Here is a 15,961-nt window from a genome sequence, read left to right as displayed (position 1 = left end):
TGCAGGTCAAATCAGTATAATAATAAATTAAAAATTGGCCGCTTCTGTTTCTCTGCAGTTTTTTAGGAATTCGCAGTAATTTGTGTGATTATCCTCAGGGGAAGAATGAGAATTTTAGGTGGAGACTGAAGAGGTTTTTCTAGAGGAGCGACGAAATGTGGTTCAATATTTATTTAAATTCAAAAATTAAATTAATGTGGATAATTAATAAGCTAATTTTACCTTCTAGACAAACCCTTCACTTTTTCTTTAAAATTTGCCAGTGGCGAAACATTAATTGTTTTGTCTTTCTAATGGCTTTTTGCGCGTCTGCATGTGACTTTAACTTCTCCTAGGCCCTGGGCTAAATTCATCACATTTTTGTTTCGCTTTTGAAATAAAGAGAAAAGGACTTTCATTATCGGTCACACACACTTCAAATGGAATTTTTTTTATATCCACTGATAAAATTTGTCCGATAATGCTTAATTTTTACGACTGAATATCGAAAAATTTTGCAAACAAAGGATTTTATAAAAAAAAATTACAGCTCTCAGTCTGGACCAAAACCTCTCCATGAGCAGTCTAGCCGGCCCGCAGTCCCCCTTGGACATGAAGCCCGACGCTTCGACTCTAGGTCAGTTTAGCCCGCAGGGCCCCAATAGTCCTGTCTCGTTTACGATGGGACATGGAAGCCTTCTCAGTCCTTCAGGAAACGCAACGAAAAATTCTTCCGGGTCACCGTATCCTCCCAACCATCCGCTTAGTGGTTCCAAACATCTTTGTTCGATTTGTGGCGACAGGGCGAGCGGGAAGCATTATGGAGTGTACAGGTGAGATCATAAAAGCATAAAATTGCTCTTTGAAGGTCTTGCAGATTTTTGATGTTTGACATCCTTCAAGGCTTTAAATAAATAAAAAAGCAAAAATTGTTACGTTTTGGGACTATTGTTATTATCTATAGTCAGTTCAGGTGGCATATGGCTATTCAAGGTCACAAATTTTAAAATTCTTATCATTGCCTGATCCAACAATTCAAAGCACCGGAACAACATTTCTGCAAACCGCAGCTTCATTCTACTAGTCGCGTGTCGACTCTTGTGGGAAGAAAACCGCCAATTGCCAACTTTATTTTATTGATTCTAGATATTTAATTACTAAGGTTTTTGCACAATCGGGTATTTCTAATACAGGTGGAAAATAAGTTCTATTGTTTGCACTAATGTTGTTTTGATGTTGGCGGTTCTCCTCCGATTTTTGGCCCCAAAAGTGGCCCATCATAAGCGTGGTCATGGGTCGATGTTGACAGTGACAAGTGCACCATGACCGTGGCCTCTCTCACATCTACCATTAAAGTTGCATCACAATGACCTTGGTGTGACTACAACTAGTTGGATGATTATGGCAAACGAATGTTCTGCCCACTAGCCGTGAATCCTGTGTCTTCCATAAATTTCGCTACAATTTGCGTGGTCGTCATTATTGAAAAATAAATAAAACACAATGGGCTTCAATTGACGAATTTTTTCTTTCGACTGACGTTCCAATAAACAAATTATTGTATTATTAGGTTTTTTCCATATTGGCATTGAACTGTTACGTAATTTTATTTGTGGCGTCATAAGCGTTGTAAATTGGCAAAAAGTGCGAAAAAGTATATGAATTTGGTGTGTTTTGAATTGGGACAATTGCCATTGAACTAGCAAGTGATGGCGTGTTTCGGTTTTTTTCGCTTTAAAAATAGATGGTCTGGACTATACAGGGTGCAATTTAAGTAATTTGTGGTTTCAAACAAAAAATTGTCTTTCAAATAAACAGTAATTACGTTGTTAAACTGAGTATTTGATTAAAACAATATTGAAAGAAATTTAAACAGCAGCTCAGTTTGAAAATTGTTGAATCAGATTATTTTATCATTTAATCAGTTGGGTTTTGTGGTCTGCTGCATTTTAAGACAAATTAAATAATTTATTTTATGACCTCAAAATTGGGTGGTTGTCAAATTGATTATACCTAAAGATTTGTTTAATTAAATACTTGCTTGAAATTTGCAAATGTATTTTTCGTAGCGATTTATTTAGTACACGTCAGTTACAAAAAAACAAAGAAAGTCTTGGACTAGGTTTATGCGTCATAAAATCGTTAAAAATTGAAGTGCTATCACCTTAATTTCACATTTATTACCTCTAATAAATTATAGTAAAATATAATGAGTTCCAGGAAAAGTTTATCCCGACTCTGGTAATACTTTAATACTTTGAATTTCTTATCAGTGATTGGCAGGTTTTTGAAAAAAACTTGTAGTAAACTGTCATGAATTTAAATTTATTTTGAAAATTGCAACTCAGTTTGTGGTTTTATTTTCGGAAATAATGAAGGAAATTTCGTTTTCATAAATAAGTTGACATTCATTCCAAAATAAAAAAAGATGAATGAGAAAGGAAGTAAAAACGGATGAACAATACAAAAGACAGAATAGGCCTAAAATAAAAAATATTGTCAATTGCGAATAACTATGCAAAATGTCAAAATTTTATTATTATTTTTTGAAGACAATAATTGACCAATAAAACATTAGTTAAATGATTACATGTGCGACTAATAATACATTGGAAGCAATTTTTAAAAATATATGAATTTCTTTTAGCGAAATTTAGCCTTAGCTGCCAATCACTGTGTGCTTTACCCTACTATAAATCTTATTAGAAGCTGAAGAGATTTTTAAGTTTGATTAAATTTCTCAGTACCACATGTTTTGTTGATTAATGTTTCAATCATTATTATGTTTTTAGCTATAAAAATAACATAACGGGTTGAGTTTGCCATTATTTTCCCAATTTTGATTAACAAAAGCGTTACATTTTTCCTACATGTAAAAAATATAATTATGTTATTATTTATAACTTCTTATAATAGTAATAATAGTAATTGCATTTTTAGATTTTTTCACATTGATATACAATGTGTTACGGCCATAGATTAATGGCCGATCAAAAGCAGGGTAAACTATCTTAGAATCCGTCATTTTTTTTGTTTTTGTGCGTCTGCATGTGACTTTAACTTCCCCTAGGCTAAATTCATCACACTTTTGAAATGAAGAGAAAAAGGACTCTATCGGTCATATCGAATTTTTTTGATATCTACTGATAAAATTTGTCCGATAATGCTTAATTTTTACGACTAAATATCGACAAATTTTGCAAACAAAGGATTTTATAAAAAAAAAATACAGCTCTCAGTCTGGACCAAAACCTCTCCATGAGCAGTCTAGCCGGCCCGCAGGGTCCGGCAACACTTGTGTCCACCCCTAAAATCGTCTTTAATTTTAAAGATAAAATTTTGAAAATTTGCATACGCTCACAGTTGATAAAGCTCTAGAAGCTGACGCAAAAATTTGTTTTTTATTGCGGTTTGGTTGGCGTCGCGACGCCTAAGAAGTAAAATTTGTAGCGATTTTTGAGTTTTTGCGGAAATATTCGCTAAATCATTTTTTTTTTCAACATAACTGTGTTAAATCTAATGCAAATTGTGTTTAAAATTTGCGAAAAAACGCTGTTTTATCAAGTTGGTTTTCAAAATTATGACAGCGCAGTGGCAAACTACGTTTACACCAAAATTTCACAAGTCACTTCATTCACTCTTATAAAGGTTAATTTTGAGCAGCACGGGCAAGTTGCACTTTTTATGGACACCAGAAATCGTTAATTAACATCGACAAAGCGACAATTTCACTAAGTAAGACTTTTGTTACAATCTAAAGCGAGCCAAAGGTTAGATGCCATTTCTGACACAAGATGTTGACAGTGGGTGTAAACGTAGTTCCCAATTTTGACGTAATGAAATTGGAAACTAACTTGATAAAACAGCATTTTTTCCTCAAATTTTGAAGACAATTTGCATCAAATCTGACAACTGAGATATTTTTAATACATTTATATTGAAAAAAAAAAAATGAATTACGGATTGATGTCACAAACCCTCACAATTAACAAAAAATTACATTTTTAAGGCGTCGCGACGCCAAAACGATCAGTGATAAAAACAAATTTTTACTTCAGCTTCTAGAGCTTTATCAACTGTGAGCCTATACAAATTTTCAAAATTTTATCTAACGGTTTGGCTTTAATCAAAAAATTTCCTAAAATAACTTTGATTCAAAATTCAGTGGTTCTTTGCAAATTGATCTCTGATTTCTGACAATTAAAGCCTTGTAACTCTTAAACGATTAAAGCAAACCAGAAAAAAACTTAGAAACATTACTTTTCGCGTCTGCCTTCTTCACTCCTTTCGCTATGGCTGTACATTACCTTAACACCCTGTAGAAAATTTTATTAGATTTTTTGTTCGTGAATGTACAATAGTATCAATTTTGCCACAATTTGATGAAATATCAAAAGCATGAAATTATAGTTAGATTTCTACATTATTGAAAAATTGTTATTGTAAACATGCTGAATTAAAATAGAAAAGTTGCTGTCTGTAGTATAAAACCAGAAAGGATGACTGTTCAAACAATATAAAACGTCATATGAAACGCCATTTCGGTCCTCTTGTCTGTAACCCAAATTACATTGTCAAAGGAAACTTTGCAATTCAACCTAATTTTGGCAAATGTCAAAAAGAAGAACCAAGTAACAAAAAATAGTGTAACTTTCTATAAAAGTTTTTGACATTTTTAAGTTGACTTAAATTTGCGTTAATAATACCAATTAGAAGCATCTTCATCTAATTTACTGACGCAATTTCAAATTGCCCAAACATTGTAAATAGCAAACAGGAGTAATTTAAGAATTAGAATAACAGACTAGTTGGAATCGGCTTTTAAATCCCACGCCTTGATTAGTGGATAACTTTGCTGAACAAATAAATAATAAATCAATCAAAAACGTATTTGCCAATTTTGACATTTTAATTTTGACTTGCCAATCACGACTGACATGACTTCACGATTTCAGGGTGAGTTAATTACTCAAATTAATTTTGTGTAGTAAAGAACAACCAAAACCAACTACACACTTACATGATCTCCCATAGATGATTAGGTATGCTTAAAGTAAACTCATTATGCAAATTGTCTTCGTTGAATCCAGAGTGCATGATTTAACCTTGAATGGTCATTTGCAAAATTTAGAATGAAACCAATTGCAAAAACATTGAAAATTTTGATAGACGTCAGATGAATGATGACTTTGATTTCGTTCGTGGCGATCCTATTAATGGCCTGAGATCGAAAGTTTTTGTAGGAAACCTTGAGCATGCCTCTATTCATTTTTTTCTGTCTGTCATTATTAACAATTTACAATTCTAATAAATACAGTAGCACTGGAAGAACGAGAATTGGAGTAATTTGCCCAAAATGAAATTAAATGAACAGCGAATGTTTATAAAACGGGCCTCTTTTTCTCATAGCAGGTGAATCGCTTCACATGTGGCCTTGATTTTTAGAACAATGTTAATAATAAAACGATTCAAGTAAATATTTTTAGCCTTGGAATGTCAGAATTAAGACAAATAGTCATTCGACTATCTTAAAATTTTACTTATGTGTCATATTTATCATATAGCACTCTTATCAAGATGTGAGAGGAGAACAACTGACAATAAATAATTGAGATTTATATATGTATAAGGATGACCATGATTCTAAAGAATTGCATAAATTCATACGTTTTGTTATGTATAATAGTGCTAATTTTTATGCATGTTTACAGCTGCGAAGGTTGCAAGGGGTTTTTCAAGAGGACTGTCAGGAAGGACTTATCGTACGCCTGTAGGGAGGAAAAGAATTGTATTATCGACAAAAGGCAGAGAAACAGGTAAATTTCAATCGTATTGGGTGGAACGCCTAGTTCTACTTTTTTAATCCCAAGAAAACTAGAGGGAGTTTAGACTTACTAATTTATTAGACTTGAAGAGTAGTTCAATTCCCGTGTCTATTTTTTTAGTCAAAATTTGTGCAGAAGAGCATTGTCATGTTGAAAGATTATTCCTAGTAATTGGACATACACGATTAAAAAAATCTAAGAGAGGGAAATTTTATTTGATTAACTTTGGTTTAATTTCTCCAATTTAATCTATACATGGCGGTCCACAAATTTAAATTGATTTTTGAATACGTGAGGCTTAATTTGTCATTAATTAAACTAACGTTAAAATAGTATTTTATACAACAAGTGGCTAAAATAGTGCTTTTTGTACACGTGGGCCATTTATATGCACGAGCCGAAGGCGAGTACTATAAGGCCCACGCGTAAAAAAGCACTATTTAGCCACGTGTTGTATACAATATTTTTTGGACGACCATAATTTAACATAATACTTCTTAAGAAATCGATATATTTTTATTTGAGTCAAAGTAATTTATAAACTATGCATGTAACGTAAGCTACTCTAAATAAAAACGAAGAATCTTGTATCCAAAGCTTTTTCTGGATGCGAAAAATGGACCTCCAAACGGAAGCCCTAATATTACATGCTCCTCGGGAGCTTTACTTCCAGGAATAAACATTAATAATGTTCAAAATAGTACAATTCACATTACTTTTCGTTAACAAGTTTTTATGTTTTTTTATCAAGAATTTTAAATATTTGTACTTGAATGTTGAATAAAATCTAATTGCAGCTTGAATTATCTGCAATAACATGTTCTAATCTATTGTTCAAGTTTTTTATCACGCTGTGAAAATATAGTATATTAAAGAACGTGTTTTATAATCGCCAATTTGCTGCACGAGTTCCCGGTGTACAAACGAGCCGTAGGCGAGTTTTGTATGCTATTTTTATGCTATTTTGATTTTTGATTTGCACCCTTTTTTTAATAAAAAATTTAAATCTTCCATTTCTAAGACTTTTCGTTTTACACGATTGGTAATGGTTTTGTAACCACGACTTGCTACTTGATTTTCAAATTCAATTTAAAACTTGACATTTATTGAGTTTCACAATCACTGAATTTTGACTTAACGTAACCTAACCTCAAAGCCAGTATTCACATCTATTATATTTAGGTACAATTATTGTTGGCCGCAAAGGACAATTCAATTATATGGATACATTTTTTATTCACGCAGCAATTTATTAAACACGAATCGTAAAATCCAAATTGACCAAGATCTTGACAGTTCTGCCAATTCTTAAAAACAAAATTTCCTACTTTGAGTTCTTTTATATTTAGATAAAGCGGCAAATTCGAAATTATTTTTTTTAACTTTTCTCGGAAAAGCCATACTTTTGACGTTAGTAAGGAGTGTCAAAAATGTCATTTTAGGTTATGGTCGTACAAAAACGCAATTTTAACCACTTTTTTTACTAGATAAATTTATTAAAAATGTTTACTCTCAGTTAAGCATAAAAAATTTCATCTATCTATGAAGAATCGTTGGATCGTTGTTTCCGTTTAAAAGAATTAGTCATTTTGTTATTAAAAATAGTTATTTTGTGGACACTATTTAATAATTTTCTGCATATTTTAAAGGTTTTTGTGTCAATACATTGCAAAACTTTCCAAAAGATCGAAATAAAAAACGGTAATAAAGGCAGAATAGGCCTCTGTTGATTGAAATTAATCATAACTTCAAATGACACATGTCAAAAACAATAGATTGAAACAAATGTCAGGGATGTCCAAAATTGTCATTGATTTCATAGCCGGAGATGATTTTGTATCTTTGGAAATGTTGGCTCCGTTTTTTTTCCTTTTTTTCTTGAAACTGGAGCTGTTAGATGATTAATTTTCAGCAAACGCGTGTTATTATTGTCGCTTTATAATATAAGATTAATTTTATAAGATTTTTTCCTCTTAATAGGAAATTCTGCATGGAAATCTGAGATGATTTTTGTATCGCACAATATTCAGGCACTTTCAATTGGCCAATCACAGCGCATGAATCTCCAGAAAGTACTTCCTCTCTAAGTTAACAGCAAAAAAGTTTCTTTAAATTGCACGCAGATGCGCTGCGACTGGTTAATGCTGGTCACTACGAATAAACTATATTATTATTTGTATTAACGATCCTCTGGTTTCAGGTGTCAATACTGCAGATACCAAAAATGCCTTAACATGGGTATGAAACGTGAAGCCGTCCAAGAAGAGCGACAGAGGACAAAAGATCGCGACTCTTCCGAAGTAGAATCAACATCGAACATGCAGGCTGATATGCCATTAGACAGGATAATAGAAGCTGAAAAAAGAGTAGAATGCAACGAGCCGTTGATAGCACCGGTAGTAACCAGAGTTTTTTGTATGTTTTTTTTATACTCTCATCATTTTTTTTGTAGAATCACACCGCGGTGAGCGATATAGATCAAGCCACAAACAAACAGTTGTTACAATTGGTGCAATGGGCGAAACTAATACCTCACTTTACGTCATTGCCCTTGTCGGATCAAGTCCATCTGTTGAGGGCAGGATGGAATGAATTGCTCATAGCCGCCTTTTCCCACCGGTCTATACAAGCCCAAGATGGAATAGTGCTGCCGATGGGTTTGACGGTCAATAAGTAAGTGCTTTTTGTCTGTGGTGAATAAGAAAAAGCAGTGTGTTTGATATTTTAAGTTCCCATCATGGGATGATGGTGTTGTCACTTCGTTATGTTATAAGTAAAGTCCGTTTTTTTTATTAAAAAACCACCAACACCGCACTCTCCCACCACTTTACAACCGGCAACGTCGTCGATGGTGACTTTTTGGTGATAAAATCAAATAGGTTAGCTGCCTAATTGACAATTTGATTACACAAAACGGCCTTTCAGGCTGTGCCGAGTCTTTTCACTATTAAATCATTTGATTTGCAATCCAAAAGAAACGTTTTTAACGAAAACACTGCCTAATTTTCAGAAATGTCAAAAAATTGACAACTTTTTTCTCACCAAAAATCTCCCTAGACAACGTTGCCGGTTGTAATGCAGGGGAAGATTGCGGTGTTGGTGGTTTTTTTTTAAAAAAAAACGGACTTTAGGTTTGATTTCATGATGGAATATACACGGTGGTTCATATTCATTGAAAATTCAGAGAATGAAGTAGGCGTTTTTTCTGGGGAACGTATGTCTGACTTGTCGTAAAAACATTAAATCATTGTCAGATGTGAAGACATAGCTGCAGCTAGTTATTTAGATAATTCAATTATGATGATTATTGTAGTTCAATAGATTAGTTTCTCACCCAATTGAGGACAAAAAGTGTTTGAATATCGGTCAGGGGCTTGACATTTGACACATCTCTTTCAATTTTTTGCTGCTGTATTATTTGAAAAATAATCATATATCGAGTCATCATTGAGAACAAATGCGTCGTAAACGTATGGCTTTGTTTGAATCAGACGGTTGAAGCTAATGACTATGTTTATACCAAATTTTTACAAGTCACTTCATTCGTTGAAAGTCAATTTTAATTAACGCGTCACATTTTAAAGACTGGAAATCGTTAATATTTATAATTAACATCGAAAAAACGACAATTTCACTAAGCAAGACTTTTGTTATAATCTTAAGCGAACTAAAGAATAGATGACATTTGTGACGCAAGATTATAAGGATGACAATTTGGTGTAAACGTAGTTTCCAACTTTGACGTTATGAATTTTTAAACTAACTTAATAAAACAGCATTTTCTTCTCGAATTTGCACAAAATCTAAAAGAACTACTGAAATATTTCTAAGACATTTATATGAAAAAAAAATTGTGATTGGTTCTTTCAAAAGTCGCTTAAAATTACATCTTTAAGACGTCGCGACGCCAAAAGTATTAGTTATAAAAAACAAATTTTGATAAAAATTGGTGGTTTTGTAGATTTCGAGCTCTTCTTTGCGAATTCAAGCCAGAAAACGGCGGGAATCAGCGAGAAATCGTCGTTTCGTATCAAAATAAGCGGATTTCTCTAAGAATTTTGATGATTTCGTGCAGATTTCAGCTGTTTTCTTGCAATTCAGCCGTTGAATCTTGATAAAAATTGGTGGTTTTGTTGAATTCGAGCTCTATTTTGCAAATCCAAGCCAAAAATCGGCGAGAATCAGCGAGAAATCGTCGTTTAGCATCGAAAAAAGCGGGTTTCTCTAGGAATTTTGATGATTTCGTGCAGATTTTTGCTGTTTTCTTGTAATTCAGCCGTTGAATCTTGATAAAAATTGGTGGTTTTGTAGATTTCGAGCTCTTTGCGGATTCAAGCCAGAAAACGGCGAAAATCAGCAAGAAATCGTCGTTTTGCATCGAAAAAAGCGAATTTCTCTAAGAATTTTGATAATTTCGTGGAGATTTCAGCTGTTTTCTTGCAATTCAGCCGTTGAATCTTGATACAAATTGGTGGTTTTGTAGATTTCGAACTCTCTTTGCGAATCCAAGCCAGAAAACGGCGAGAATCAGCGAGAAATCGTCGTTTAGCATCAAAATAAGCGGATTTCTCTAAGAATTTTGATGATTTCGTGCAGATTTATGCTATTTTCTTGCAATTCAGCCGTTGAATTTTGATAAAAATTGGTGGTTTTGTAGATTTCGAGCTCTTCTTTGCGAATTCAAGGCAGAAAACAGCGAAAATCAGCGAGAAATCGTCGTTTTGCATCAAAATAAGCGGATTTCTCTAAGAATTTTGATAATTTCGTTCAGATTTCAGCTATTTTCTTGCAACTCAGCCGTTGAATCTTGATAAAAATTAGTGGTTTTGTAGATTTCGAGCTCTTCTTTGCAAATACAAGCCAGAAAACGGCGAGAATCAGCAAAATGTCGTTGTTTAGCATTGAAATAAGCAGATTTCTCTAAGAATTTTGATGATTTCGTGCAGATTTCTGCTGTTTTCTTGCAATTCAGCTATTGAATCTTGATAAATATTGGTGGTTTTGTAGATTTCGAGCTCTTCTTTGCGAATCCAAGCCAGAAAACGGCGAGAATCAGTGAGAAATCGTCGTTTAGCATCAAAATAAGCGGATTTCTCTAAAAATTTTGGTGATTTCGTGCAGATTTCTGCTGTTTTCTTGCAATTCAGCCGTTGAATCTTGATAAAAATTAGTGGTTTTGGAGATTTCGAGCTCTTCTTTGCAAATACAAGCCAGAAAACGGCGAGAATCAGCAAAAAGTCGTTGTTTAGCATTGAAATAAGCGGATTTCTCTAAGAATTTTGATTGTGAGCATTGTCCACTATTAAGCGTATGCAAATTTCCAAAAGTTTATCTTCTAAATTAAAGGCTATTTTGGGGGTGACCACATCTGTTGCCGGATCTACAAATTCTCCAAGAAACCTGATCGATAGATGTTACTTGTCAACTGTCAAATGTCAAGTTAAACCAAGCCTTGCATTCACAATACTTTTATTTTCTCAAGGAAAATTTAATCTGAAAATTTTTGAATCATTTTTAAAGAATCCCAAAATGACGAAAAAATCCAATGAGCCGGAATTTAATAATAAATCCACACTAAAATACAAGGCGTTTATTGTTTCTTGTTTCTGGCATAAAAGGTGGCTCTGGAATTCCTGTCATGCACTATTTTGCCGCTTTGTTTTTATAGTGAATGTTAAGTATGTTAAAAATTACTGTCACTTCCGTGACAACAATCACAAATTTTTGATTTTCAAGATTCAAACAACAAGTAGAACAAATTTTTTCACAACTAACTTTGCCTTGTGATTAACTACAAATGTCAGATAAAAAAAAAACACATTTGTAATGAGCGGCAAATTTTCTGTCATTTCATAGCCACCCTTGAAGCTAGAAACTTTTTGATTTTTTCATTTAGTGAACTGTTGAACTTCTCAATTTTATTAGGCTCTTCTACATGTAATTTTTAAAATTTATTTGCCCTCTTTTTGATCCCCTCGAGTTCATTGATTTTCTTAAATCGTACGATTATTTGCTTCGACTCTCCTTGATTCTCTTATATGTATTTTTTTTCCAATTTACGTGATTTAAGTTTCTTTTCAATTATGTTTGATTTTTATTGATTAATTTATTAGATTTTCTAAAACTACAGTTTTTTCTGAGATTCTTTGTTTTATTCACTTAATTTAGATATTTTAATATGAAATTTATTTTTTATTATTGCGAATACGACATTATTTCAATATAGACGTGTTTTTAAAATGCATGTACAAAAAAAGTGGTACATAATTCCGTGTCACAAATTGTCTTTTTTGGATTTGCGGCTTTAATAGATCCAAAAATCATCTCAGATTTCCATGCAGAATTTCCTATTAAAAGGAAAAATCTTATAAAATTAATCTTATATTATAAAGCGACAATAATAACACGCGTTTGCTGAAAACTAATCATCTAACAGCTCCAGTTTCAAGAAAAAAAAAACGAAGCCAACATTTCCAAAGATACAAAATCGTCTCCGGCTATGAAATCAATGACAATTTTGGACATCCCTGACATTTGTTTCAATCTATCGTTTTTGACATGTCTCATTTGAAGTTATGATTAATTTCAATCAACAGAGGCCTATTCTGCCTTTATTACCGTTTTTTATTTCGATCTTTTGGAAAGTTTTGCAATGTATTGACACAAAAACTTTTAAAATGTGTAGAAAATTATTAAATAGTGTCCACAAAATAACTATTTTTAATAACAAAATGACTAATTCTTTTAAACGGAAACAAGGATCCAGTCAATTCTTCATAGATAGATGAAATTTTTTATGCTTAACTGAGAGTAAACATTTTTAATAAATTTATCTAGTAAAAAAAATGGTTAAAATTGCGTTTTTGTACGACCATAACCTAAAATGACATTTTTGACACTCCTTACTAACGTCAAAAGTATGGCTTTTTCGATCAAAAGTTAAAAAAATTTTTTTCGAATTTGCCGCTTTCATAGGTCCATTAGAGTACTCAATTTGGAGTCGTTTATAGGTATCTACAAGGTGTTTATAAATGTTTCTAGCATCAAGGGTGGCTCTGGAATTCCTGTCGTACACTATTTTGCCGCTTTGTTTTCATAGTGAATATAACTATCTTGAGAATTATGTATAATGTTATTTACGTCAATGACGTTTCAGTTACAGTTTTGTGTCCAAGTTTTTGATTTTCCAGTTTTAAACCACAACTAGAACAGTTTATTTCTCAAAACTTACTTTGCTCCATATTTGAGGTTAACTGAAAATGTCGGTTGAAAAATCGAAACCTACATTTGTAATGAGCGGCAAATTTCTTTGACATTTCATAGCCACCCTTGATGCTAGAAACATTTATAAACACCTTGTATAAAAGAACTCAAAGTAAGAAATTTTGTTTTTTAAGAATTGGCAGAACTAATTATTCTGGCTGTCACCTGTTTCCTGTCAAGTTCTTGGTCAATTTGGATTTTACGATTCGTGTTTAATAAATTGCTGCGTGAATAAAAAATGTATCAATATAATTGAATTGTCCTTTGCGGCCAACAATAATTGTACCTAAATATAACAGATGTGAATACTGGCTTTGAGGTTAGGTTACGTTAAGTCAAAATTCAGTGATAGTGAAACTCAATAAATGTCAAGTTTTAAATTGGAATTTGAAAATCAAGTAGCAAGTCGTGGTTACAAAACCATTACCAATCGTGTAACACGAAAACCCTTAGAATTGGAAAATTTAATTTTTTATTAAAAATAGGGTGCAAATTCGAAAAAATAGTATAAACGACTTGTTTTATAATGGCATTGGTGCAAGAGTTCCGGGTGGACAAAACGAGCCGTTGGCGATCTTAAAATTGGCCATTATAAAACACGTTCTTTAATATACTATTTCCTAATTTGTATTTTAAAGATTCCCAAGTTGCTATAGAAACAAAGCTATTATAGCATCGCGTATTGAAATGGGATATTAAAGCACTGAAAACGAATGAGGAAATAGCGAAAATAGCTCTGGTACAAGAACAAATTAGAAAAAATAGTATGTAGTAAAATATTAAAATTTGAAACTCGGTGTTTTAATATACTATATTAATAAACTCCATAATTTCCAGAACAACAGCACAGGCAGCAGGCGTTGGCAACATCTACGATCGTGTGCTTTCAGAACTCGTGAACAAAATGAAGGAGATGAAAATGGACAAAACTGAACTAGGCTGTTTAAGGGCCATAATCCTATACAATCCAGGTAAGAAGAAAACCACTTAAAACAACATTAAGTATTAAGTCCACTTTTTTTTAGACGTGCGCGGAATTAAATCTGTCCAAGAAGTGGAAATGTTGCGTGAAAAAATCTACGGAGTATTGGAAGACTATACAAGAACGACACACCCAAACGAACCAGGAAGATTCGCCAAACTGTTATTGCGTCTGCCGGCGCTCAGATCAATTGCTTTGAAATGTCTGGAACATTTGTTCTTTTTTAGATTCTTCGGCGAGTGTCCGATAGATACGTTTTTGCGAGAAGTTCTCATGGAGAACTCAAGGGAGATTGAAGTAGGGGGGCAGGGTTAGTGATGAATTTAGTTGTCTTTCCCACATTATAATTTTTTTAATATTTACACTTTTTACAAATCTGTGATTTATCTTTTAAATGGAATTTTGGAAAAGGGTATTATTAGATATATATTATTGTAACGGGAAGACTTGCGTAGCTGAAACAAGGATTTTCATTATTCTTATATTGTTGTACAATAAGAGAAAGGAGTAGATCATACTTCCTAGTGTATTTATTTTTATTTATAACTGAATTTTCTTCAGCTAGGAAATCAAAAGCGCTTTTCGTTGTTCCAAATTTTCCGCTATGACACGTTTAGAATAGACCACACTTTCACACTTGTTTGAATCGGATAAAGAGGGCCTAATTTCACTTGAATTGAAGCAGGAAAGTGCTAATCTGATGTAACCGTAGTAGTTTCTCGATGTATTTCGGAATTATACTCGTCATCAATCATATCACTCCATTTGTTACACTCTATATATATTATATCAATAAAATTATTTTTAATTTTGCGACTTCTTTCATTGTTGTGAATTGTAAGTGCCTAGGGCTCTTCAGTGCTTGCACACCTCATTATCTCGAGCGATGTTTTTCAGTATTATACAACTTTTTTTCAGGCAGCTTTCTTGTAAATATTACTATTAACATTCCAATACTAAAGGAAAGGCGCCATTAACATTGCTGGCCTATGATATTTGTTAAAATCTCTATGGTCGTTTATCTGTGTGTACATAAATATCTGTTCAAGTTTCAATATTTTAATTGTTAATTAGAATTTATAGTTTATAGCGTCTAATACTTTAAACTTTTATAAAAAAAAATCACTTATGTAACAATAAATTCTTTTCCATTGGATTTGTATTATTTTTGCACATGATGACACTACCTCAACGTCATAAATGAAATTTAAGGCAAATACTCGTTATAAAATGTATTCAAGTTTTTACAAGGTGTTTATAAATACATATATCTAGCATCAAAGGTGGCTATGAAATGTCAAAGAAATTCGCCGCTCATTATAAATGTGGGTTTAGATTATTCAACTGACATTTGTAGTTAACCTCAATCATTGAGCAAAGTAAGTTTTGACAAGAAAACTGTTCTAGTTGTAGTTTGAAACGTGAAAATCAAAAATTTTGACACAAAACCGTCTCTGAACGTCGTTGACGTAAGTAACATTATTGGTATATTAAAGAACGTGTTTTATAATGGCCAATTTACGAGTTTCCGGTACGATGGGACGAGTGCACCAATGTCATTATAAAATAGCTATTTGTGTACCAAGGTCAAAAAGTGGTTCTTTTTGGCCGAGCCTTTTTTTAATGGCCGAGGCGCTAGCCGAGGTCAGAAAGAAGGCGAGGGCAAAATGACACTTTTTGGCCGTGTTACACACAAGATTTTTTAGGCGACATCATTAAATTTACAAGTTAATTAATGTTTATTTATGATTTATTGATTTAATCAATTATAACAACTGAGTAATTGTAAATATTTGTAAATCCTTCAGAAAAGTTCATATTTTCTTAATTTACATTTGCAGTTTCAGCACGTGTAGCTTCACAATTTGTGAATTAGGTTTAATGTGTTTTTTAATGTTGTTTTTCGATTTGA

The 15,961-nt window shown here is 32.7% G+C and overlaps 1 protein-coding gene across 2 annotated transcripts in view; it reads left to right on the top strand.

The window, feature by feature from the left end:
• The window catches only part of usp (retinoid X receptor ultraspiracle), a 34,213-nt gene extending 19,010 nt beyond the window's left edge, over positions 1-15,203 (top strand). For both annotated transcript variants that reach the window (XM_088037214.1, XM_088037213.1), the window contains exons 2-7: positions 530-812; positions 5,691-5,795; positions 8,005-8,200; positions 8,257-8,477; positions 13,905-14,038; positions 14,093-15,203. In XM_088037214.1, the coding sequence (XP_087893340.1) occupies positions 530-812; positions 5,691-5,795; positions 8,005-8,200; positions 8,257-8,477; positions 13,905-14,038; positions 14,093-14,364 (1,211 nt within the window). In that variant the 3' untranslated portion in view covers positions 14,365-15,203. The remainder of the gene's footprint in view (positions 1-529; positions 813-5,690; positions 5,796-8,004; positions 8,201-8,256; positions 8,478-13,904; positions 14,039-14,092) is intronic.
• Positions 15,204-15,961: the final 758 nt, after the last annotated feature.

Source organism: Gnatocerus cornutus, chromosome 5 (genome assembly GCF_029298725.1).
Source record: "Gnatocerus cornutus isolate USDA-ARS CGAHR chromosome 5, icGnaCorn1.1, whole genome shotgun sequence".
NCBI classification, from domain to species: Eukaryota; Metazoa; Arthropoda; class Insecta; order Coleoptera; family Tenebrionidae; genus Gnatocerus; species Gnatocerus cornutus.
This window is presented reverse-complemented; position numbering and strand designations above follow the sequence as displayed.